General features: G+C 43.4%; 1 protein-coding gene across 1 annotated transcript in view; it reads right to left on the bottom strand.

The window, feature by feature from the left end:
* LOC111955110 (syndecan-2-A) overlaps positions 1 to 22,309 on the bottom strand; it is a 34,403-nt gene extending 12,094 nt beyond the window's left edge. Inside the window, exon 1 of the mRNA XM_023975197.2 lies at positions 21,689 to 22,309. Within this exon, the coding sequence (XP_023830965.1) occupies positions 21,689 to 21,748 (60 nt within the window). The 5' untranslated portion in view covers positions 21,749 to 22,309. The remainder of the gene's footprint in view (positions 1 to 21,688) is intronic.
* Between the last annotated feature and the right edge of the window lie 2,283 nt (positions 22,310 to 24,592).

Raw genomic sequence — 24,592 nt, 5'->3', positions numbered from 1 at the left:
AATATTAACTCACCAAGCAGGGGGAGACAGGGGAGGAAAAGAGTGTGTCTCAAGGTATGCGAAGCAATGAATACACTCAACACGCATGGGCAACACACACACACACACGGACACACACAGTGAGGCTTCACAGGCGTGGAAAACAAAAGACAGAGGGCAGACACTGCCTCAGACATTCTCCGTCGGTCTGGTGCTCTGCTCCCGCTCTAAGATATTTCCTTAAGAGTACCTCAAATGAACTATGAGGGCGAGAGAAGCCCATTATATCAGAAAGCACTTGACTTGCAATGCCGTCCTTTCATATTTCAGAAGAATATCCACTCATGCCAGCTATGGTACCTCACAGTACAGTGTCCAGGCTATATTAAGCCTTCAAATGGTCATTGGTCAGTATTGTCCGCTTCTGTAAGACCATTGGCTACCGCTGTACTATCAAAAGAAAAATCGGTCTCCTCTCTCCTCTCATGGCAAACAAAAGTAGGGCCTGCTGAACGTCAATGACTTTCTGAATGAGAAAARGCCTGGGTGTCTGTGTGTTAATCTCTAAATAACAAAGTGCAGGTAGCTGTGAGTTTATCTGTAAACTCAGCGAGCAGCAGATCTATACGGCTCAATACTGCCACCACTCTGGCCTCCTTCCAGTCTCTCTCCCACAGGCACGTTTCCACGTTTTTTTGTGTTTGTTATCGGCCCTGAATGGATGGACGGCTAYGGCTTTTCCCTGTGGCCGACCTGGCTGGGAGGAAAAGATCGGGGGTGACTGGGCGAGAGCAATTAGCTTGAGTGGGCTAAAATGGCTGGGTTCAAGACGCAGTGTCTCAATAGTGAAGTGTTTCAAGAAGTTACGATTTGACTCTTGTTATTGGTCCTTTGTGGAATTTTAGTGTGTCACTTATTGCCTTAAGAGATACCGACAACAACAACGGACTGCTAGGTTGGCATCGGTTGGGGGCCATTTTGTGGGATAGCGCTGGAACCTGCTAACGCTAAACAAACAACCAGCAGGAAGCTAGCTTCATAGTGTATGTTTGTTGGTGAGGATTTGTTTGTCGAATGCAATTGGGGTTGAGAAATGAGTTGAGAAATACCAACGCTACACCAAGGGAGGTGGAGTTCAAACAGTGACCCACAAAATAAACAAAATGGTTGTGGTGGTGGAGGAAAGGAGGGGGAGTAGGGTGGGGGGGTTGTCTCTCAGCCGCTCTTCAGAACCTTCAACTTTTATTGCCCTCCCGGGGATCATAATAAGGAACTAATCGATCGTCTTTGAGACACTGGAGGGCAGGGAGTTGCAGCAGGAGGTTGACACAAATCAAACTGTCCCTGAAACCAGACTGTGTGACCTAGAGCTATTCCAGGAGTGTGGGGGACAGCTTTGTAGCTTTGTGCGTCTGTGTGTGTGGGAGGGGGGGGGGGGGTGTTGACATTTACCATGAAAAGCAGCCTAATCCAGGAAACAGAATCTGTTCATCTGGCTCTGTTGCTAGCAGCTCACTTTGCCACATGTTCTTTTTTTTTTGCATCGCGCATTATACATTCATAATAGGGATTTCTGGTTAATGATTGAACTTCTTTTTTTTTTTTTCAAGTACATAAAGACTTTAAAATCTTAATTGGGAAGACACAGTTGAGAGGAGCTAGACAGACGAGTGCTGACAGTATATGCATGGCTACCGTTTGAATCCACACCGTTATCACTCGTAATGAACTGAAAGGTCAACACTGAAATGAACACAGCTGAAGTGCTCTTTCCTGTCTCAAAGCAGTGCCACACTTGCGTTGACACGAGGGGTTTGCAGGTGGAAAGATGCGTTACCTTTTTATTCTGTGCTGCTGCGGACTCATCAAATGAACGGCGGAGAGCAGACATTTACGGGTTCATTAGCTGATCTTTATGTCCTCGTAAAGATTGAGTAAGCGGTCTGAGACTGCGCTAAAATGAATAACCAGCAGACCTTGCTGCTCTATGGACCTGGATCAGTTCACCCTATACTTCTGGGTAAATACGCTCAATACTTTCAGAACCATTTGACCCATTTCAGTTCGCCACAAAGGTAGGACGTTCTATACCCTCAAAAAGGCCTCCAAGTTCGGACATGGGGGCATTAAAAAGTGTCAGCAACCGCTTTGATTTAGTCATCCTAACAAACAATGTGCCAAAGTCCAGTCAAGCACCTCAAACTACATCCATATGTGAACAAACGCAAGCTGCATAAGCAACATTTGTTACAGTTTGACTGAAATAAGTCCTGCCTCAGGAGTTTTCGCAAAAAAAGTCAGTCTCACAAAGGAGAACAGAGAGTTTGACTAATTCCCTCCGCACATACGCTGACGATTAATCTACCTCAGACTGCGTAAATAATACATGAGGCAAGAATCATAAAGACACCGATAGTACAGAGACTGACAAAATACTTCTTTTTTTTTTTTTTTTTTTTTACAAAATAATTTTCTTTTGAAGCAAGTGCCAAAAAAATCCAATGTTTTTCCGACAGACGCCCAATAAGACACAACACACTCCAGCTATGACTTCCCCTGCTTCCTGAGAGGAAGTCAGTCAATTGCATGGTTTCCAACGAAGACAGATGCGCTCTGATAGCCTGGCCACGGGACAATAGAGTAAATTTCGCTTTCACCCCTACCTGTACAATCCTATTTACGCCGTTCGGCATGATGAAAATAAGATAACCAATGTGCCCCAATTTTCGCTGCGGTCTCGGTTGTGTGCCTGCGAGTGCTCACACGCTGCGACACATTATGGCTCATTTACTTAATATCAGACCATTAAATAGTTGACCAGAATACCAATTAAAGCCTGTCTACTTGACTCATTCGCAGAGGCACCTGATGAGCCTAATGTAACGTTAATGTAACCCTTCAGTGACCCCCCACAGTCCCCATAAAATACTAAGAAACAACGTGGCTCGTGTGGTTCCAACATGTCAAGTTCTCAGTGAATACCTCAGCTCTGTGGCATCAAAGCCCGTAGTCCGTGACAAGAGTGCTTTCTGCACACAGCACTCTACGGATTCCCAAATCCACCGTTCGGTATACTACCTGCCCCCGGGTGGGAATTGGGAAATTCCTCAGCCCCGTTAAACAGCTTTGATATGCACTGGAGACCCAAGATTCTTTGTCAGCTCGGAAACCCAATACCCTGGGAAATGGGCTTCACCTGCGAGTCATTTTTGTGAGGAGGGAAACTGAAGGATTTGCTGCAGCACAACAGGCTCCTTCCCTCAAGTCACAGTGGAAATAGGAGGCTGTAACAGGCATGGCTGAACAGAAACAAGCACGGGGTGGTTTTAAGTGCTTAGGCCTGYATAAAACAAGTCTCATATTCAACAGCCCGAAGACCTCGAGCTATAACCTTTTTTTTTTTTAAATCAGTAATCTAGAATTCCCACATCCAGAAGCAACGTTCTTACTTGACTACCATACATCAAGTCCACTATCCTCACAAATACCATTGGGCCAGTCAAAATGGTGCCCGTATCAACATGGATGGTAGGTCTCTTCAGGGGGCAGCTCTGTGTGGGGAGGATGTTGCTTGTTTAACGGGGGTGGGGAGAGAGAGGAAAGGGGGCTTAGAAAAGGTTCAACCCTCAGCAAACCACTGACCCTCTAATTGATATCGTCTGAAGTGGAAAAGTGCCGTGCCGTGTTCGCAAATTCACCATTTGGCCGGTCCTGACTTGTCTGAGTGACGTTGGAGACGCGCTGTTCCCTTTGTCCTGCCGTTGTACCCGCTTAGCGTTCATTTCACACATCCCTGACTAACTCAGCAACACATTCTTTTTCACAAAGGAACGTTTCAGTAACGGGTTTGAACGGTCCTTCCTTTCACATTCCAGCTCGCGGAAAACGAGGCAATGACCGWAGGTCCTCAAACGTCTCCAGTAAAATGAGTACGGGGACGAGAGTGGAAGAGCGGTTAACAAATGTGATCTATAAAGGTTATATAGACTGAATTAGTCCGCCAGACAGTTAATCATTGGCTCATATCACCTAAAGAGAGGTTGATGAGGGGAGGGAGAGAGAGAGAGAGCACAAAAGAGAAAGAATATGAGGAGACATTTGAACACACACACACACACATTTCCACAGGCGTCATCAGTTTCACCTTTAATTAATAGCCGGACCAAACCTCTACTGAAGCACTTTTGGCTACAGGCACATTAAAGCAAGATGAGGCGCTTTCAATCTCAATCATGGGGAAAATGAGAAGGCCTTGCCCCGCGGTCGGCTCTAGACGAAAATGTGCACTTTCCCAAGAGCTCATTCCCCAAGTCTGAGTAACCCTCCCATGACTCATTGATCTTAATATAAAACAGATCGGATTTCCATTCGTGTAGTAAAACCCCTGGTGGCCCTGGTGGTGGGAAATGTTTAATTTGCCTTCTGGCCTCAATGACGTAGATTACACCTTTCTGACTTCTCCTGCAGCTCATGAATAATGTTTTACTTAGCATTTAGCCTACAGGTGGAAGAGAGGACTGCTTTTTCTGTCTGGAAAAATAAGGAAATGAATACTTTTGCTCCCAGGCAGGTATGATTGGCTACTCTCCATGGGGCCTGTACACATTAGGTCGAGTATACAGGATGGATATTGCAGGAAGCAGGCCTTGGGTCCTGTTCAAAGCGCTCATCTCTTTGGCTTGATATGCAACACTCGAGTGCGATTGGGCTCTTCCCGAACACGGCTCAGCTGGCCCGCGTGTGGTCCAGATTCGGAGCGTCGTACCGTTCCGCCGGGAGCTGTCAACGACTGAAAGGCATTCCTGCCTGATGAAAAGCTATCGGAGGATGAATGCTGAGAGGACTTGCCAAGTCCTCTTCTCGGAGAGAGAGAACAGGCCTTCGCGTTTTCCTTATATCTTAATATGAGCCAGAGGGAGGGAATGGATGGGGATGGATACTTTTCACCAAAGATTCATTCCTGATTACTGCATTGCTTGAATAAGAAGAGGGATGTATACTTTGACCGTGACATGAACAACGACTGGATCAAATCCTCTTAACAGTATACAGCTTTATATTACACATGAAGCAGCATGCGGTCCCACATGTACATCCTCCATGGTTTTTACTTTTCAGGGTTATTCAATTACCTCTGATCCATGCCACTGTTGCCATCGTGTCACAAGGCACTTCTCATTCACGCTTCAAACAGTCTGCGATCCCCTTCAGCGTGTCAGGATAAAGGCATGGCTTCAATCAGCATCGCTCAAAGCCTTTGTGTTTGGTTCCCCGGGCCYCTAAAAGAGCTATGGCATCCAGGGAGGGGGGAGGGGGGGGGCGTGATGGATAAATTAGCTGCTGGTTCAAAGTTTAATTGAATCCAGATTCTAAGCCTCTGCCAGAGTGGTGAAAAAAAGGAGCTGTATGCGCCTTTGTTCGGGTTCCATCCAGGCTTTTAAACCTTTTCTTAACAGGAAACTCATGAGTTCTTCAGAGCCAGCTCATTAACCCCATGCAGCCAGGAAGGGCCGTGACATGAAAGAGCTTCTAGGAGCGATGGGTCAAAGGTGACCTGACCACAATGTCATATTGTCTTCCTCACAACATAAAGCAGATGAGTGGCTCTTTGGGGGGGAGATTTCCTTGTCTCTTGGTAGTCAAGGCGCAATGAAGATTGCATGTGACTTTTGAGGATTTTTTTGTCTTTTTTAATTGATAACATCCAATTTTATAGGCATGGACAGGCAAGTTTTGTGTTGTCGTGACAAGATTATTTTCCAGATGTATTGAGCACTCGGAGTTTACCGTCATTTCCAATCTTATTCCTTTCATTTACTGTAAGAAAACTTTAGAATGGACCGGTGGGATGCTAAAAAGTTCACGCTCTTTCACCCACACTCAAGCTCATTTATACATATGACATTTTCCCCACCCACTTATCTATTTGTGCCGAAAAAATGATGACCTGCCAAATTCCGCCAAAGCTCAGTCTATCTCTCACTGCCACACTGCTGCAAATGTGCCTTTATCTGGGGAAATAAAAGCCATATGTATGAGGGAGGGTGGACGGGTGGGAGGGGCGATTTCACCGCTTCAGTGGCTGATCTACTTCAACCCTCACAGCGCAGCAATTGAATTCCCATCCAACCCTTCCCTTAAGAGGATTTGGGTTCAGGGGAGTCAGGAGGGCAGTGCACTCTGGGAGGGGGGGGGGGGGGGGGGGTCGGCAGTACGGAGAGGGTGGGCAGCGAGGAATAGGGAGGGGAAAAAAGGAGGGAGAGAGTTAGTGGAGAGAGAGTTGCCATAGGGGTGATGACGCGAGTTCCTCTGAGAGCATGATGTTGACTATGATGTTCTCAATGATGCTGACTATGATGTTGACAATGATGTTGACAATGATGCTGAATATGACGCTGACTATGACGCTGACTATGACGCTGACTATGACGCCGACTATGACGCCGACTATGACGCCGACTATGACGCCGACTATGACGCCGACTATGATTGCGACTATGATGCTGACTATGGATGCTGACTATGATGTCACTATGTTGATTATGATGCTGACTATGATGCCTGACTATGATGCTGACTATGATGTTGAAAATATGATGCTGACTATGATGCTGACTATGAGCTGACTATGATGTCTGAATATGATGTTTGACTATTGAGCTGACTATGATGCTGTTAACTATGATGCTGTGCTGACTATGATGTTGAATATGATGCTGACTATGATGCTGACTATGATGCTGACTATGAGGAGGAAGGGGAAAATAAATGGTGAGAGGTTGATGAAGGGAACGAGGACACACAGTCAGTACCGGCAGAGGGAGGAGGCGCAGGAGGAAACATTAATGGTGTAAGGGAGGGATGGATGACTCGGGGCGAGGGCGTCAGGTGGTGTCCTCTGATCACATTATACAGGGCTAATACCAGCAGAGGACACAAACCGACGCAGGCACAAAAAAATAACTGGAGCATCGACCCGGTCTCAGCACAACCTGCAAGAACAGTGATCCAGGACCAGGGGGGTTAGTAATTAYCTGGTCGGCGTAGCCATGCCCCGTCGCTACGTTCAAACACTGATCCAGAGACAGGTCTAAAGTTTCACACCGAGGCACCAGACCTCACCGCAAGCTACAAATGTTGACCGCACTATGAGGTAAGATGGAAACAATAACAACCTTAAAGGCATGTTCAAGTCAAGAGGCAACTTATGAAGACTGGGAAGCCAATATTCATGTAATAGCCGATTAATGAGGCATGATCCCAGCAAGGCCCTGGGAGCTGGGATAGTGGCCTTATAGGTTTGCACAGTCACAGACTACTCAACAGTGCATCATAGAGACATTAAAACATTGACCTAAACCTCAGCTGGCCAGATGCTCATAGAACAAAGCTGCTCTCTAATGCCACAGCTTTAAATATGTTTTGGTAACTGCGGTGCTGGGGACACACCTACTACCCTTTCACACAGTTACACAATTACTGGGTGGATTATCAGTTTAGGACGTCACCCGGGGTATAGTGGCACATGCTGAAGATTAGCTGCCACGGCCAGCGTTCAGGGAGCGATTCACAGGAAGAGATCAAACGGCGCTCTACAGAGAGGAAGCCATTTGAACGTGTGCGTGACGCTTGACAGAACACTGCCGCTCCATCCGAGTCGGTTCCCGACGTTTGTTGAAACAAACTGCTCCACAACAAAAGGGAAATCATTTCCTCCCCATGTTTTACATGTGCACCCCAGCTGCTGGGAGTCAACTGGTAAACGCTGTAGCCRCAGTTAGTTCACAAAGCAGGGGTAAACAACTCACAAGGCTCTGGACAATATCATCGACACATTATGTAGACATCTTTTGTAAACCAGCCACAATAGACCAGCCTTTTCCGGTCACAGTTTATTGTACTTCGTGCAATAAAGTTATCAAATGACAAAGGCCATAGGCATATAAGCTACCCTCGGACTATAAATATCAGGGCTTTTACAAAAAGCAGGTTTGCTTGGATTCTATGGAGCTTTTATGTGACTGTTCAAAGCAGCGCTTTAGCCCTGAGCTCATGTTTGAGCAAGATGAGGCAAAAGGTCTCATTCATATTCCATTCTGTGTAAATAATTGAGTTGTGGCTACAGAAATAGGTCCTGTACGAGTACCACGGCGTGGCTTCTTTCTCAATCTTTAATGATTATGTGGCAGAAAGAGCATTTTCCCCCCGTCAGGGCCCTTGGAGAAGCCCACTTTATCAAGACATAAAACACACTTTTGATCAAGAGACATACCCACGCACGCACACACAGCCAGAACTTCCAAAAAAGGACCATTTTGTCCTCCGTCAGGAACCACTGATTGTCATCGCTGACAAAACTGTGCAGCTAAAAACAGCTTTAATGTATCTGCCAAACCTCACTCTCGCTTCACAGCCCAATTATATCCCTCTGCTGTAATTCCTGAAGAATGTGCGGTTATGAAGTCCGCAGTCTAGCTTTCCCTGAGTTCCTGAAACAACACAAGGCCCCTGTGCTCCACCCTCTGTCTTACTGCCTCCATATGGACGGGCAGAAGATGCTGAGGATACAGTAGAAGAAGCCTTCTGATTGGTCCCAGAGACACACTGAGCACCTGTTTTCATTGGTTACCAGAAAGTTCAAACACAACATTAGAGCCTTTGAATAGGTCTCAGTAACTGGTATGCGAAACACTTTGAAATGCCGGACCTCTAAGCAGGAACAGAAGAGATGTATTGTGCTGAAAAGCTGGAGAGCAGAGATTGTGGTGGTAGACACCACACTAAAGGGGAGCCACGACTATACCCCACACAAGTACAGATGTCTTCAAAGTATTTGTAGCCTAGACCCCAACAAAACCTGTCAAGATGCCTTACGTGGTCAATAACTCACACGTAGTGATGGGAAGCCACACAAAAAGACAAAAGGGTAACAGAATGCTTCAAAAGATGCCATGAACTCCAGAACATTCTGAGGAGGTTCGGAAGACTGTACGTCTGTACGTAATATCCAGGCCCAGGCACTGGCTGGTAGGGTAGGTCATGTCTGGTATTTTACTAAGTCTTGGTGTTGGATGCGTTCTGGGAGACAGCCACGAGGCTCCATTTTCTTTTGAGGATATCCTGGGTCTGGAGTCAGGGAAGTCGGCCATCATTCCAGCCAGCCACTGAATCACTTGATTAAACAAATTATTGTCATCAAAGTCATCAAGCCTCACTCCTCCAGGCTAACCGGTTTAAGCATAGCATGACAATGCCAAGATTAAAAAAGCAATGACCTTGGCCCAGTCTCTCCGAAATCAGGGATGGGAGAAAACGGAGCTATGATCTACACACTATCAAAAGGTGACAGATCGGGAAAGTGGATTTCCAATGAGGTCACTGGGGGCCAGAATTTGTGGAACGCCATCCACAAAACTCTTGTTTGTTTGGAGGCTTTCCTTRAAATGTTACACCCATTAAGACTTTGCGCTCGCCTCAAAAGGAGAGCGAGGAAATGAGCGTGTCAGTGGCATTTGTATTTAAAATCAAAATGGATTCCATCTCACACGCTTCTTTAACGGCTCCTCCCCCGTTTAATAAAAAAGTGCCCTCGTTCTCTCTCTCGGTACTGGGAGCGTTTCGGGACACTGGACATGGCTGGACACCTGAGTCAGAGATGGCACTATATCAGGTTTTGTTCAGCTCTAAAAAAAATTATACAAGTGTACCGTTTTTCATGCTTCTATACCAAAGTGAACAACTGGACTATTTGGACAGTGTGTCTGCCACCGCTACCCTGGAGAATCAAACTAAAGAACCTCTGAAAAGGGCATTTCAGTCATGACAGGAGATGCAGGAAGCTGTATACTTGCTTCTAAAAACGCCCAAGATTGAGGATAATAGAATGTAGCTTTTTTTTACAAAACACAAAAAGGTTTAAAACATCTTTGTACAGCAGAACCAAATCTGAATTGGTGGCATTTTCGCAGAGAGCAAGAGAGTAAAAAAATAGCTGTGCCTTGGAGGGCAATTATTAGTTTGAAAAACATTTCCCTACGGTACGGTGTACCTAGACAGAGAACTAAAGTACTTCCTGTTTTTGTCAAACTGTTCCTATGACAACCACTACTCTTTGCTGAATATTCATGACTGCTCCATTAAATTCAATGCCAATGAGTAGAAACGTTTACACATGACGACAGCATTTGGATGAGGAGGTGCTATTTTGAAAGCCTCTAACGAATCTTTACGGAAGTTCCTCAAAACCCTCTGGAATCTGGGAGATTTCTCACGACAACAACATGACATTACAGTGTTGCACTGAATCAAGTCAGGGTTTATAATGGAAACAGCAGATATTAAAGTACAGTTTTCTGCTTGGCGGAGCACAGTACAGATTTCAATTAGGTGCTTTTTAGAACCGATAAAACATGCTCATAAATATGAGTGAGCACAGATGTGTTAAATGCAGGCATGTTGTTTTCCAGAACAATCTTGGGAGCGGGATGGAAAAATTCAATTGAAGTCATGACTTCATCATATATCCCCCATTTTTGGATAACACCCCACAGATGAAGCACATTCCCACTGTCTATACAGGAGAACACAGCCAATAGGGAGAAGGAGAGGTTTCCCAGGCAGCAGATATACAACAAGCTTGACCACAAACTATGAAACTCTGAGCCAATAAGATTTCTGTAACTTAGTGTGGCGTGCGTGTGCCCAAGTTCGGGCAAGGAGATGGAGAGTGTTGGTCAAAGTTTCTGTTTTTAATTAAGTGACATGAGAGTAACTCCGTGCCACATAAAATACAATTTGTACACCATCACTGTAACGATGTACGCTGAGAGTCGGGAAGCAAGTTCAGGGAGTGAGTGTTCTTTTTTCTTTTTCTAAGGGGTGGATCAGCTTAATGTTGCAGAAAGAATGTTGCTTCCATCAATGTAATTGTCTGCATCATTTCCAATCCCCCATATACAGTGGGGCAAAAAAGTATTTAGTCAGCCACCAATTGTGCAAGTTCTCCCACTTAAAAAGATGAGAGAGGCCTGTAATTTTCATCATAGGTACACTTCAACTATGACAGCCAAAATGAGAGAAAGAAATCCAGAAAATCACATTGTAGAATTTTTWATGAATTTATTTGCAAATTATGGTGGAAAATAAGTATTTGGTCACCTACAAACAAGCAAGATTTCTGGCTCTCACAGAACCTGTAACTTCTTCTTTAAGAGGCTCCTCTGTCCTCCACTCGTTACCTGTATTAATGGCACTGTTTGAACTTGTTATCAGTATAAAAGACACCTGTCCACAACCTCAAACAGTCACCACTCCAAACTCCACTATGGCCAAGAACAAAGAGCTGGTCAAAGGCACCAGAAACAAAATTGTAGACCTGCACCAGGCTGGGAAGACTGAATCTGCAATAGGTAAGCAGCCTGGTTTTGAAGAAATCAACTGTGGGAGCAATTATTAGGAAATGGAAGACATACAAGACCACTGATAATCTCCCTCGATCTGTGGCTCCACGCAAGATCTCACCCCGTGGGTCAAAATGATCACAAGAACGATGAGCAAAAATCCCAGAACCACACGGGGAGACCTAGTAAATGACCTGCAGAGAGCTGGGACCAAAGTAACAAAGCCTACCATCAGTAACACACTACGCCGCCAGGGACTCAAATCCTGCAGTGCCAGACGTGTCCCCCTGCTTAAGCCAGTACATGTCCAGGCCCGTCTGAAGTTTGCTAGAGAGCATTTGGTGATCCAGAAGAAGATTGGAGAATGTCATATGGTCAGATGAACCAAATATAACTTTTTGTAAAACTCAACTCGTCGTGTTTGGAGGACAAAGAATGCTGAGTTGCATCCAAAGAAACCATACCTACTGTGAAGCATGGGGGTGGAAACATCATGCTTTGGGGCTGTTTTTCTGCAAAGGGACCAGGACGACTGATCGTGTAAAGGAAAGAATGAATGGGGCATGTATCGTGAGATTTTGAGTGAAAACCTCCTTCCATCAGTAAGGGCATTGAAGATGAAACGTGGCTGGGTCTTTCAGCATGACAATGATCCCAAACACACCGCCCGGCAACGAAGGAGTGGCTTCGTAAGAAGCATTTCAAGGTCCTGGAGTGGCCTAGCCAGTCTCCAGATCTCAACCCCATAGAAATCTTTGGAGGGAGTTGAAAGTCCGTGTTGCCCAGCCACCAGCCCCAAAACATCACTGCTCTAGAGGAGATCTGCATGGAGGAATGGGCCAAAATACCAGCAACAGTGTGTGAAAACCTTGTGAAGACTTACAGAAAACGTTTGACCTCTGTCATTGCCAACAAAGGGTATATAACAAAGTATTGAGATAAACTTTTGTTATTGACCAAATACTTATTTTCCACCATAATTTGCAAAGAAATTCATAAAAATCCTACAATGTGATTTTCTGGATTTTTTTTCTCATTTTGTCTGTCATAGTTGAAGTGTACCTATGATGAAAATTACAGGCCTCTCTCATCTTTTTAAGTGGGAGAACTTGTACAATTGGTGGCTGACTAAATACTTTTTTGCCCCACTGTATATTTTACCCCAAAAATATATCCATACACGCCATGCATACATATACACATAATACATACACATACCTATATAGACATACATACTTTTTTTAGGAATATACCTTTATTATTATTCCCCCGCAAACCCTACCACCGATCCCCCAATTGGAGTAAACTAATAAACACTTCTGCTTCTACCTTCAATTTATACATCTTATACCCATTTTACAGACACAGTCTACTTTATAATAGTTCTCTCTTGTTTGTTCTTAGTCCTTCCTCTATTTCTGATGTCCATCCAATTTGATTTCTATTTGTAACTGTGCTATTTCACAAAAGTTCCGAACCTATATACATTTTACAGATCCCGTGTGCTTTACATTGTTTATCTTGTTATTAGTCCCACCCTTCAGCTCCATTCAACCCCTCCCATCTATCTCTCAACATCATCCATTTTGGATTTCTATTTGCCATATATTTTTCGACTGTGCTGTGATGCTTCACAAAATAATTGAACCTTCCTATTCTCATAGCTTCTACAGATTGTAAATTAAAAATAAACATTTTTGCTAAAATAATTATTATATTATTGATTGATTGACTATGGCTTTTCAARTCACCCAGTATTGCTATCTGTAGCGTTAGTTCTAGGCAAATGTTGCAATTCTTCAGCCATTCCTGGACCTGTGACCAAAAACGAGCTACATATGGACAATAAGAAAATAAATGATCTAATGACTCTGCCTCCTCACAGCAGAATCTGCAGAGCTGGGAAGATTGTATCCCCCATATATATAACATTATATTAGTTGCAAGAATTTTGTATAGCAATTTAAATTGAAAAATTTGAAGTTTTGAATCCGGCGTTGTTTTGCGTATCAATTCATAAACCATGTGCCATGGAATGGGTACATCGAAAATCTCTTCCCAACTATTTTGCAATTTATATGGCACAGCTGTCAGTTTTTTGGTCCTTAAATGAAATTGGTATAAGTTTTTATTTATCACACTTTTCTTTAACCATTTATTTTCTTTAATACAGGGCCGACATACAAGTTCCTTACTTTTTTCCCCTTCTACTTGCCTCTTCCATTTTTGTGGTAATGCTGCAATTAATTGGTTGTAATTTTGGGTAGAGCAGACATTTCCATATGTCTGTGTTAGCTGCATGTGTGACATAACTCCACCAGTCCTATTTATGAAATCATTCACTAAAATTATAATTTTTTTAAACATTTCTTCGATAAATACAGTTTTTTATTATCAATTAGTATATTTGAATTTAACCACAATATTTGTTGTACTATTTGTTCCGTCCTTTCTGGTGGATTAAACTGAAATTGCAAACAACTTTCTAAGGCTTGTTTAAAAAATAAAGATATTTTGGAGATTATTTCCTTTTCAAACAACCGAAAGTGAGCAGGTGTAATCTGAATAAAGGGGAAAAGGCCCTTCTTGAACATAGGATGAGACATTCTTACCAATTTACTAGAGAACCAGTATGGATTTAAGTATTACTTTTGTATGACTGATGCCTTTAGTGAGAGGTCTAATGCTTTAATATTTAATAATTTCTGCCCTCCGAATTCATATTCGTTATATAAATAGGTCCTTTAAATTTTATCTGGCTTGCCGTTCCAAATAAAATTGAATATTTTTTGTTCATATAATTTAAAAAGCAGGTCACTAGGTGTAGGCAAAACCATAAGCAAATAGGTAAACTGTGATATGACTAAAGAGTTAATCAGGGTGATTTTTCCACAAATAGACAGGTATTTTCCTTTCCATAGTAGCAAGATTTTATCTATTTTTGCTAACGTTCTATAAAAATGTATTGGAGTGAGATCATTTCTTTCTTTTGGGATTTGTATACCGAGTATGTCCACATCTCCGTCAGACCATTTAATTGGTAAACTACATGGTAATGTAAAATGTGCATTTTTTTGTGATCCAATACGTAATATKGTACATTTATCATAATTTGGTTTTAATCCAGAGAGGATAGCAAAAGTATCTAGATCCTTTAAGAGGCCGTGGAGAGACTCTAATTGTGGTTTTAAAAGAAAACATGAATCATCAGCGTACAATAACACCTTAGTTTTTAAGCCACGGATTTCTAATCCCTTAATATTATTGTTTGATCTAATCTTAACAGCTAACATTTCGATGGAGCGAGTGTTTTAATAAATAAATTAAACAAACAAGTAAACACAAACAAAGCACAAACATGACCCAGGAACAGAAACAATGACAACTGGGGAAGAAACCAAAGGTTTCTCCATCCGCAGGACGCCGACCAAGATGACGATCCTGGGGATCAGGAGCGGACTGGTTACCTCTGCTAAGGTGTGGGAACCTGTCAATCCAGCTGAGGCGCGGGAGCATGGCGMCCTGACAGTACCCCCTCCCCGGTGCGTTCGGCTCCAGCTACAGGACGCCAACCACAGGGACCATCCCGGGGATCTGGAGAGGACTGGTCGCCTCCGCTGAGGCGCAGAAACCTGAGGAACCGGCTGAAACCTCCCCGGTTGCCTCGTTCGAGGCACGGGAACTTGTTCACCCAGCTGAGGCATGGGAGCCTATCGAGCCCGCTGAGGCATGGGAGCCTATCGAGCCCGCTGAGGCATGGGAGCCTATCGAGCCAGCTGAGGCATGGGAGCCAATCGAACCCGCTGAGGCATGGGAGCCAATCGAGCCCGCTGAGGCATGGGAGCCTATCGAGCCCGCTGAGGCATGGGAGCCTGTCGAGCCAGCTGAGGCATGGAGGCCTATTCGAGCCCGCTGAGGCATGGGAGCCTATCGAGCCAGCTGAGGCATGGGAGCCTATCGAGCCCGCTGAGGCATGGGAGCCTATCGAGCCAGCTGAGGCATGGGAATCCGACAAACCGGCTGAGACCTCCCAGGTAGCTCCGGCTACAACACCCGGACCCGACATCACCTCCAACAAAAAAGAAAACAACAACAAAAAAAACACTCCCTGATGCTTCCCTTTGTTGAGTCGTCATTCTGCAACGATGTGCGCTGAGAGTCGGGAAGCTAGTTCAGGGAGTGAGCGTTTTAATAAATAAATGAAACCAACAAGTAACACAAACAACGGACAGACATGACCCAGGAACAGAAACAATGACGACTGGGGAAGAAACCAAAGGGAGTGACATATAAAGGGCAGGTAATCAAGGAGGTGATGGAGTCCAGGTGAGTGTCATTCTGTGCAGATGCGCGTAACAAGGKTGACAGGTGTGCGCCATAACGAGCAGCCTGGTGACCAAGAGGCCGGAGAGGGAGCACACGTGACAATCACATACAATTTTGAGGTTTCATTTGACCTCACTCAAAACAACGATCGAATGCGTTGCATGACAATAAGTCCAATGAGCGTTCAAAATATCAACGGGAGATAATAGCATGCCAATGAATTTTTGGATCATTCATTTTTCATTTCATTGGAATGATTCAAAGCAGAAATGGCTTTTTTGACCCAATACAATGGGCATTTCTCTTGGCAACTGAGGTTTACTGGGGATAGTATGAGGCAGATGTGTGATCATGTGCTCAAGCTAGACACTTAACTTTCATTACTGTCCTAACTAGCCTAATCCAGCACCATCCTGCTCGGCACATGGGTCTGCCCCCCCCCCCCCAAAGTCAGACGTTCTCAAGCATTCCTCACAGTAAAGCACCAGACGGAGGGAGACCAAATTCACACTCTCCTCTTCATTGAAAGTGTAACCAGGCTGCAGGAATGATAGTACAGGAAGAAAGCAGACAGGTTAAACACAGGGTTTTTTCCCTGATTTTCTTTTCTTCGTCACAACCACAGAACCTCCACTACAATCCTCTGAAGGAACTTTTCATTTGCTAAGCTAATTAAGGAGAGCGAGAGAGCGAGAGAGAGAGAGAGAGAGAGAGAGAGGCTGCTTTATAAACAGTTACTGTTTTCAACAAAAACTTGACATCCACGTTAATAAAGGTGAGGAGTCGCTAGTTTGTCAAATTGTGGCTCCTTGCTGTCTACACATGCATGGTGGCAGGGGCCAAAGTTAAACCACCGTCCATGTGCTTCCTCTCCCTAACGCGTTTCCCCATGCCTGGAAGGCTGGACTTTGTCTTTAATAAAGACAAACAAACACACACACACACACACAACCTCAGCCTCATGAAAGAATCCCTTCCAAATAGTCAAGAGAGGGTGGAGGGAAAAGCTGTTCCTTTCAAACAAACGCACGTACGTCCTGCAGATGCTCGCGAGGCATACGCAAACACTCCCTTCTTGAGTGTCAGCAAAGCAGAGCGTTGTGCTGCATCTCTCTTCTTAAAAAAAACAACAACATTATTTTCAGCTGTCTTAATATGGAATAATAACGCAACTGTTCCCAGGGTAACTTAAGACGCAGCGGTTATGACAAGCAGCGTCTTAGCCTTGGGGGTGGGGTCTACAAAGCAGGGCTGCGTGCGTGGCTGATGACAAAAGAAGAGCGCATGGGGACAGATGCTTTCCTTCAGAGGCCCAAGGAGCCCGGGCCTGCAGAGTCCATTAGAGATGACATAACGCTTGGCAGATAGGGGAGATTGAAAATGCTAACTTTGAAAGGTCACACCCCTCACCCCGTTTGACCTAAAATCCTGAAATTAGGTACATAGGTCCCTCTCCTTACAAGGAACAAATGTCTCAGGGACCGATAAGGTCAGCCATGATAGATTTTCCGCCATTTAGAATTTTGGGCTAAACTTTTAAAACGCTACTCTTCTGGTAACGAATGACCGATCTGCACGAAACTTGATGTGTGGCATCTATAGACAAAGGTCTCTCGATGCAATATTTTCCCGACTAGTACCTAAAACCACAGGCCACTATTGACCAATAAACATTCACGTGGGGTTGGTCTAGCACATAAATGCATATAAATCAGTCAAGGATATTCATATTGTAACAACACAGTTGCAAACACTATAACTGGCGCTATAATGGGGAAATTTTTATATTTTTGACTCAGAGTGATGAAATTTGGCACACATGCTCAGGGATATGAGTCTAGCTAACCCACGCGATATCACAGACACCGCTGGCCTGATTTTGACCAAACTTGGGTGAATGATGAGTCTTGCCATAGAGATCTGGCATTTACAAAATTACACTGATTGGCCCAATGGGAGCGCTGCATAATTTGTGGGGACGACAACATGTTTACTGTTCATTCAATATTTCTTAAATTATAGATGATGCACTTTTTTTTTTATAAAAGGAGGATGGATAAAGCCCTCTTATAGCCACTTTAAAAGAGACTGCGAGTCTGGTTCTTAAAACTGCACAGAGTCAGGGTGTACAAATATTCCGGTCAAAACATTCAGAGAAGTTGCAAGAATCTACAGGAATATCAATAAAGTTGGTTGAAAATTGTATACTGTATCTAGAGGAATAGGAAATGAAAAAGGCCTGGCATCTGTGGTTCTGGGCCTGCTAGTGAATGCAGGTTGTGTATTKATGTTGCTATTGTCTTCTTTAATACAGAAGCCGAAGACAGCCTCAGGTGTAGAGCTGGCAGGAGTGTGGGGTGATCTGGCGGTCAGCTAGCAACCTGTGCTACGCGGGCACAACATTACTTCAAATCAGTGAACACAAAACAAATGGCCAACAAAATGAAGCTCTGAGGTGCTGTGTAGTTCTACCCATGGATACATCTCCCCTGACCTCTTTGTTTACGTGCCAGTGTTATTTAAGGGCACGGGATCATAAAGCATACAATACACATCTATAAGCGCATCATGAACATTGCTTTATGGCTACATAGCATTATAACAACGTAATGTAGGTATGCATGCATTTATGGTGTGCTTATAGATGTGTCATTCCTTATGATATACAGTTTGTAAACAAATCACATATTTTGTTATATACAAAGTGTATAGACAACCTCAAAAGTGGAACGGAATTTTTTTGTTTATCCCACTTATTTTCCTTGAATGTCCCAAGATTCCTTGGCCAATTCCATTTTTGAGTTATTCCTTTGAGGTCCTGCATCAGACACTGAGACAGTGCTACCCTCACCTAAATCATCCATTTGAAAGGAGGTGAACACCCACGCTTCCCACCAATACCTGACAAAAATTGACCTGCTCGCACATCTGGCAACTAGCGGGAACCCAAAACATAGCTAGGGCCCAACCTTCTTCGCATCCGGGTTCCAGGAAATAAAGTCACTGGGGAAAAAATTGCAGCGGGCATTATATATCACCTTCGACTACAGCTCTGTCCAAATTGACACACTATTCCCTATACCTAGTGCACTACTTTTGATGAGGGCCCATGGAGCTCTGGTCGAAAGTAGTGCACTAGACACGGAATAGGTTGCCATTTGGTCCCATGTTGCTCAGTTGGTAGAGCATGGCGCTTGCAACGCCAGGGTTGTTGGTTCAATTCCCACGGGGGACCAGTACGAGAAAGTATAAAAATGTATGCACTCACTACTGTAAGTCGCTCTGGATAAGAGCTTCTGCTAAATAGACAATTTGGGGCGAAGACCCCAGCTGAAATGTCTTATCTAAAGGGTACAGCAACGACTGTGCTTGATGGCGTGTGGTAATTAACTGCAGGTTGGCATTTATTGTTATGAATCTTGCCCCGGAGGCAGCTCTGTAGAGCAGCTGGCACAGTTACAAAGTCATAAAATCTGATTTTAAACATTTTAAACCCTAACCTTAACCACACTGCTAACCCTAATGCCTAACCTTAAATTAAGACCAAAAAGCTAATTTCCCCCCAGGAATTTAAACAATAGAGACAATTTTGACTTTGCAGCTGGCACATCTAGCGGAATTCACTCAGTTCTGCCTCCAGGGCGAGATTCATGACAATAAACGTCAACCTGATAATTAACACATAGATTAGCCTGGTGGTTATCAGCCAAACCACTTGATTGTCATGTCAACAGGGGTGCCAACATTGAGAATCAATGTCACGCGTCGAGTTTCATTGAGGCGGAAATACGCCTCTCACCGCTGCAGGGTACACACAGATAGAGAGAAGCGATAGATTGATAGGGGGAAGGGAGAAGGAGGGGGTTTATGATAGTCAAACATACATGGTGCAGTAGCAATTTGTGTGTGTCGTTGCCATGCCCACAAAGCCATGGAGCATACCTTGGTAGGCTACAACCCAAAGGACCGARGGGTCAAAGAAAATGACAGGTCGCGGGGCTCTCTTCACAACTGCCTGATGCCAGTGTTCTTCAAAACAACACAAATACAAAAGTAACACGGCCACTTTTGTGGTTTTGTGAGCTTTGACTTGCTCTCTGATAGTATCCAAAGGAGGGAGACCTTATGAGTCAAGCAGACACAAGGGCTTCTGGTTCTGAGGCTCGTCTATTAAAAACATGCACTCTGGGGGGGTGACGTCGTGCAAAACAATGACTCGTTAAAACACTGGTGGCTGAATCAGCTAATTGGACAACCATCCGGAGAGGAACGGAGCCAAGTGACAAGTCTGTAAGCCACAGAGAAAACAGCGGGACACGTTGACTAAGAGTTCAGTTAAGGCACGCAAATACATGAAAGACACAAATGCTCAATTATATTTTCCCAAGTCCATTCCAGCATTCTAGACAATTTGTGGGATAATCAGTGGGCCCCAATTATATTACCAAACATGAGGATATAGAAACAGCATAATCACATAATAGTACGTTTGGATATCTATAATAAAAGAAATACCATACATGTCTCGAATATGTTTGGCTCTAATGCGGACTTTCCACTGTAACACCAGTGTTMCACTTAAGCCATAAGGCCCAAGGGGGTGTGGTATACGGCAAATATACTAAGTCTACGGGCTGTTTTGAGCGCGATGCAACGTTGAGTGCCTGGATACAGCCCTTAGCCGTGGTATATTGGCCATATACCACAAACCCCCAGAGGGGCATTATTGCTATTATAATCTGGTTACCAGCGTAATTAGAAGAGTAAACAATACGATTTGTGTGCATATCCCGTGGTACCAAGGCTCTTAGCCAATCAATATTCAGGGCTCACCCCCCCCCCCCCCTCTCTCAGTTATAACAGTGTATACACCCTTATGTTGCACTAGGGAAATTGTGTTTTGAGGACTAGTGGAGAGCAGCTTCAACGTAATCAAAACAGTATGCCTTGTGAGGTGTTAAAGTTCACAGTTAGCTACTGTTATCTAAATGCCAGCTGAAAAGTACCAGTGGCTTGGCGTTGGCCCCACCCACGTGAGAGCAGGTCTGCCGGAGCCATGGGTCCAATGAGACACGGATACAGCCCGTGTAAACGGGAACAGAAAAGTCTGAGCCTTTTGGGTAATACACGAGGTAAACAACCTATTGTTACCCTGCCATAAACACCATATTTAGCCCTCACTAAAGTCTTTGTCAGCATTAGAGTATCTTATAGGGTTGTCTGGAGTTGTGTCTTACTCTGATAACCAAAACGGTCAACTGTGCTGGGCAACGGAACATAACGTAGCATAAGGATGTATATGGCTAGGTTACTTTCCTGTGTTTGAATAGGCTAGGCACGTCGACGCAGCCAAAATGATTTTGGAAAGGCTGCATGCAGCAATAGCGTTTATTTTGCATTTCACAATAATAACATATGAATTGGCCATTACATCTAAACGACAAAGCTTCGTAAATGGAACCAGGTTAGGTTGTATTACCTCCAAAGGCCAACTGATAACAGGTAACGTTAGCTTACAATAAGCAGTGATTTGTAAAAGTATTCTTGTTATTTCCATCCAGAAAGGGTTCCTCTGTTTGACCAGCAACCTGCCACGTACGTAGAAATGATAGTTTCGGAGATGTTCAAATACTGAAATTAAACTAGACAAACTCTAAAAAGAATATGTATCTCTTCAAAGCAAACTATGAACGTTGAAACATTGTCAGCATAGACAAACTTGACCGGCCAAAGAAAAATATATGTAATATTGACTACAGTTCAAGAACTACCGCTGTCCGAAATTAAATTCACATTGCTCTTGAGTTGTAATATGATAGGCTACAATGTGTCACATTCAGGACAACAATAGGCTACAGTCACAATTGCTTCAAGTACGTTACTGTGTAACATACAAGTGTGAGTGGTCCCAGATTCGAAGTTGTTCTCTCCCATCTAACGTTACCCCGCAAGCAAATCGAAATTGTTCACTTTTAAAAACTTACCCTTTCCCCCGAGAGAAAGGCCGTCATGCCGAGGGTCAAAATTATCCAAATGTTCCTCATTATTCCTTCAATAAAATGTGTAGATACAGCCAAAATACCAAATATTCTTCCTTCTCTCCCTTCCCTCTTCTGTTTGCGACTATCCCCCTCTCCCCTTGCAACCTCGCTCCAGTCCTTGCGTTTCTCTCACTCTAGAGTGGAATACCGGATACGTGTTGCGTTTTCTTATTCCGCCACGCACTTTTTCCTACAAAAAAAAATAGATTTTGAGTCAAATTGCTGCGTAGGACATTTGACTTGGTTGTTTCACAGTTGAATCCGGACTTCTATTCACTTATAATATAGTTCCGTTAAACTCGCTACGATTCGGCCATTTCACACTTCACAGAAACTCAACCGTGTGCAGAGAGAGAGAGTCGGGAAGAAAACACAGGACAGATAAGGAAGAGATCGTGCAATGATTGACAGTTCCTCTGACCATATGGGTGCATCGTTCAAGCCAAGAGCATTTTCTATCTACATCATTACAACGCACTGCCATCAAATGAAATATCCTATTGCTTGCATCTAGATGTACTTTATTGACGTTTCAGTCATTTAGCAGACGCGCTTATCCAGATAGACGTTCGGTTGTGAGCGCATACTCTTTTAAGTACAAGTCCCAAATGGGTATCGAACCCACAACTGTAGCATTGCAAGCACCAAGCTATATCAACTGTGCTACATGGGACACGATATACAGAAAACATCATTTAATAGCTTACATAATGATCAAATGTTGTTTCGTGTTCCAGAAAAGTACAGTTACCATTAGTCAACTATAATATAATTTATCATCTTAATTTGTGGGTTATAATTATCTGCATCTTCTCTCCAACGGAGAGGCATAAATAACCATTAAATCATTGCAGTCATCTCGTCAGACCTTATCATTCCCCTTTAACAAAGTATTACTTTACTGAAATGACTGTGACAGCTTGAAATTATAATTGTGCTACTAACTGTTTTTCCTGATGGCCTTGATAGTCCAGAAGAGGGTCATTTTAAGCAATTTTCCAGTCAGTCCATTTCTATGGTTAATTTCCATGCAAAGTCTCCCCCTGCTGGTATAATTCACTCCTAAAGTGATATTAAATGGGATCCAGTTTTAGTTGGCCTACGGTATGAATCATAGAATCATATCACGCATAAATGACAGTATTTGAATCTTGAATGAGCACTTTGTTTAAATTGTTATGACATTCTCATACTGTGAATGACAGACATTGCTTCTAACTTACAATTAACCATGCATTCATACTTTGTATCAGGCTATATGCTTGTATATTGCCTTTCTCGCACAAATCAAATCAAATGTTATTTGCCACGTGTGCAGAATACAATGGGTGTAGATTTTACAGTGAAATGTTTGCTTACGAGTCCTTCCCAACGAGTAAAACTTGTTTGTATAAAAATAGTAGCTTGAGGAATAAAATACACAAGAATAAAGCTATATACAGGGGATGTTTAACATGATTTTTGAATGACTACCTCATCTCTGTACCCCACACATACACTTATCCGTAAGGTCCCTCAGTCGAGCAGTGGATTTCAAACACAGATTCAACCACAAAGACCAATGCCTCGCAAAGAAGAGCACCTATTGGTAGATGGGTAAAAATAAAACAAGCAGACAATAAATATCCTTTTGAACATGGTGAAGTTATTAATTACACTTTGGATAATGTATCAATACACCCAGTCACTACAAAGATACAGGCGTCCTTCCTAACTCAGTTGCTGGAGAGGAAGGAAACCGCTTAGGGATTTCACCATGAGGTCAATGTTGACTTTAAAACTGTTAATGGCTGTGAAAGGAGAAAAATTAGGATGGCTCAAAGACATTGTAGTTACTCCACAATGCTAACCTAATTGACAAAGTGAAAAGAAGGAAGCCTGTACAGAAACCAATATTCCAAAACATGCATCCTTTTTGCAAAAAGGCACTAAAGAAATACTGCAAAWAATGTGGCARAGCAATTAACTTTCTGTCCTGAATACAAAATTATCGATTGTTCAGGGAAGAGTACCACTCTCCATATTTTCAAGTATATTGGTGGCTGCATCATGTTATGCTTGTAATTGTTAAGGACTGGAGAGTTTTTCAGGATAAAAAAGTTAGTGAATGGAGCTAAGCACAGGCAAAATCCTAGAGGAAAACCTGGTTCGGTCTGCTTTCCATCAGACACTAGGAAATGAATTCACATTTCAGCAGGACAATAACATAAAACACAAGGCCAAATCTACACTGGAGTTGCTTACCAAGAAGACAGTGAATGTTCCTGAGTGGCAGTTAGAGTTTTGACTTAAATCTGCTTGAACATCTATGGCAAGACCTGAAAATGGTTGTCTAGCAATGATCAACAACCAATTTGTCAGCACTTGAAGAATTTTGGAAAGAATAATGGGCAAATGTAACACAATCCAGATGTGGAATACTCTTAGAGACTGACCCAGAAAGAATCACAGCAGTAATCACTGCCAAAAGGGGATTCTTATCTAATCAAGATATATTCATGTTTAAGTTTTCATAAATGTTTTACCCACTTTGACATTAACAGAGTATTTTGTGCAGATCCTTGACAAAAAAACATGACAATTAAATCCATTTAAATCACACTTTGTAACACAACAAAATGAGGAAGAARTCAAGGGGTGTGAATACTTTCTGAGAGCACTGTATTCAGTCTTGTTAGTGTGCATAGAGTCAATGCAAGATAGGGTCCATGCAGATAGTCTATGTAACCTTTTAATTTACATTTTTTAGCAGCCTTATGGCTTGGGGGTAGAAACCGTCTCGGAGCCTGTTGGTCTGAGAGCCAATGCTCCTGTACCGTTTGCCGGATAGCAGCAGAGTGAACAGTC

Source organism: Salvelinus sp. IW2-2015, linkage group LG30 (genome assembly GCF_002910315.2).
Source record: "Salvelinus sp. IW2-2015 linkage group LG30, ASM291031v2, whole genome shotgun sequence".
In the NCBI taxonomy this organism is placed as follows: Eukaryota; Metazoa; Chordata; class Actinopteri; order Salmoniformes; family Salmonidae; genus Salvelinus; species Salvelinus sp. IW2-2015.
Note: the sequence above shows the minus strand (reverse complement) of the source record. Positions and strands in the feature narration are given on the sequence as shown.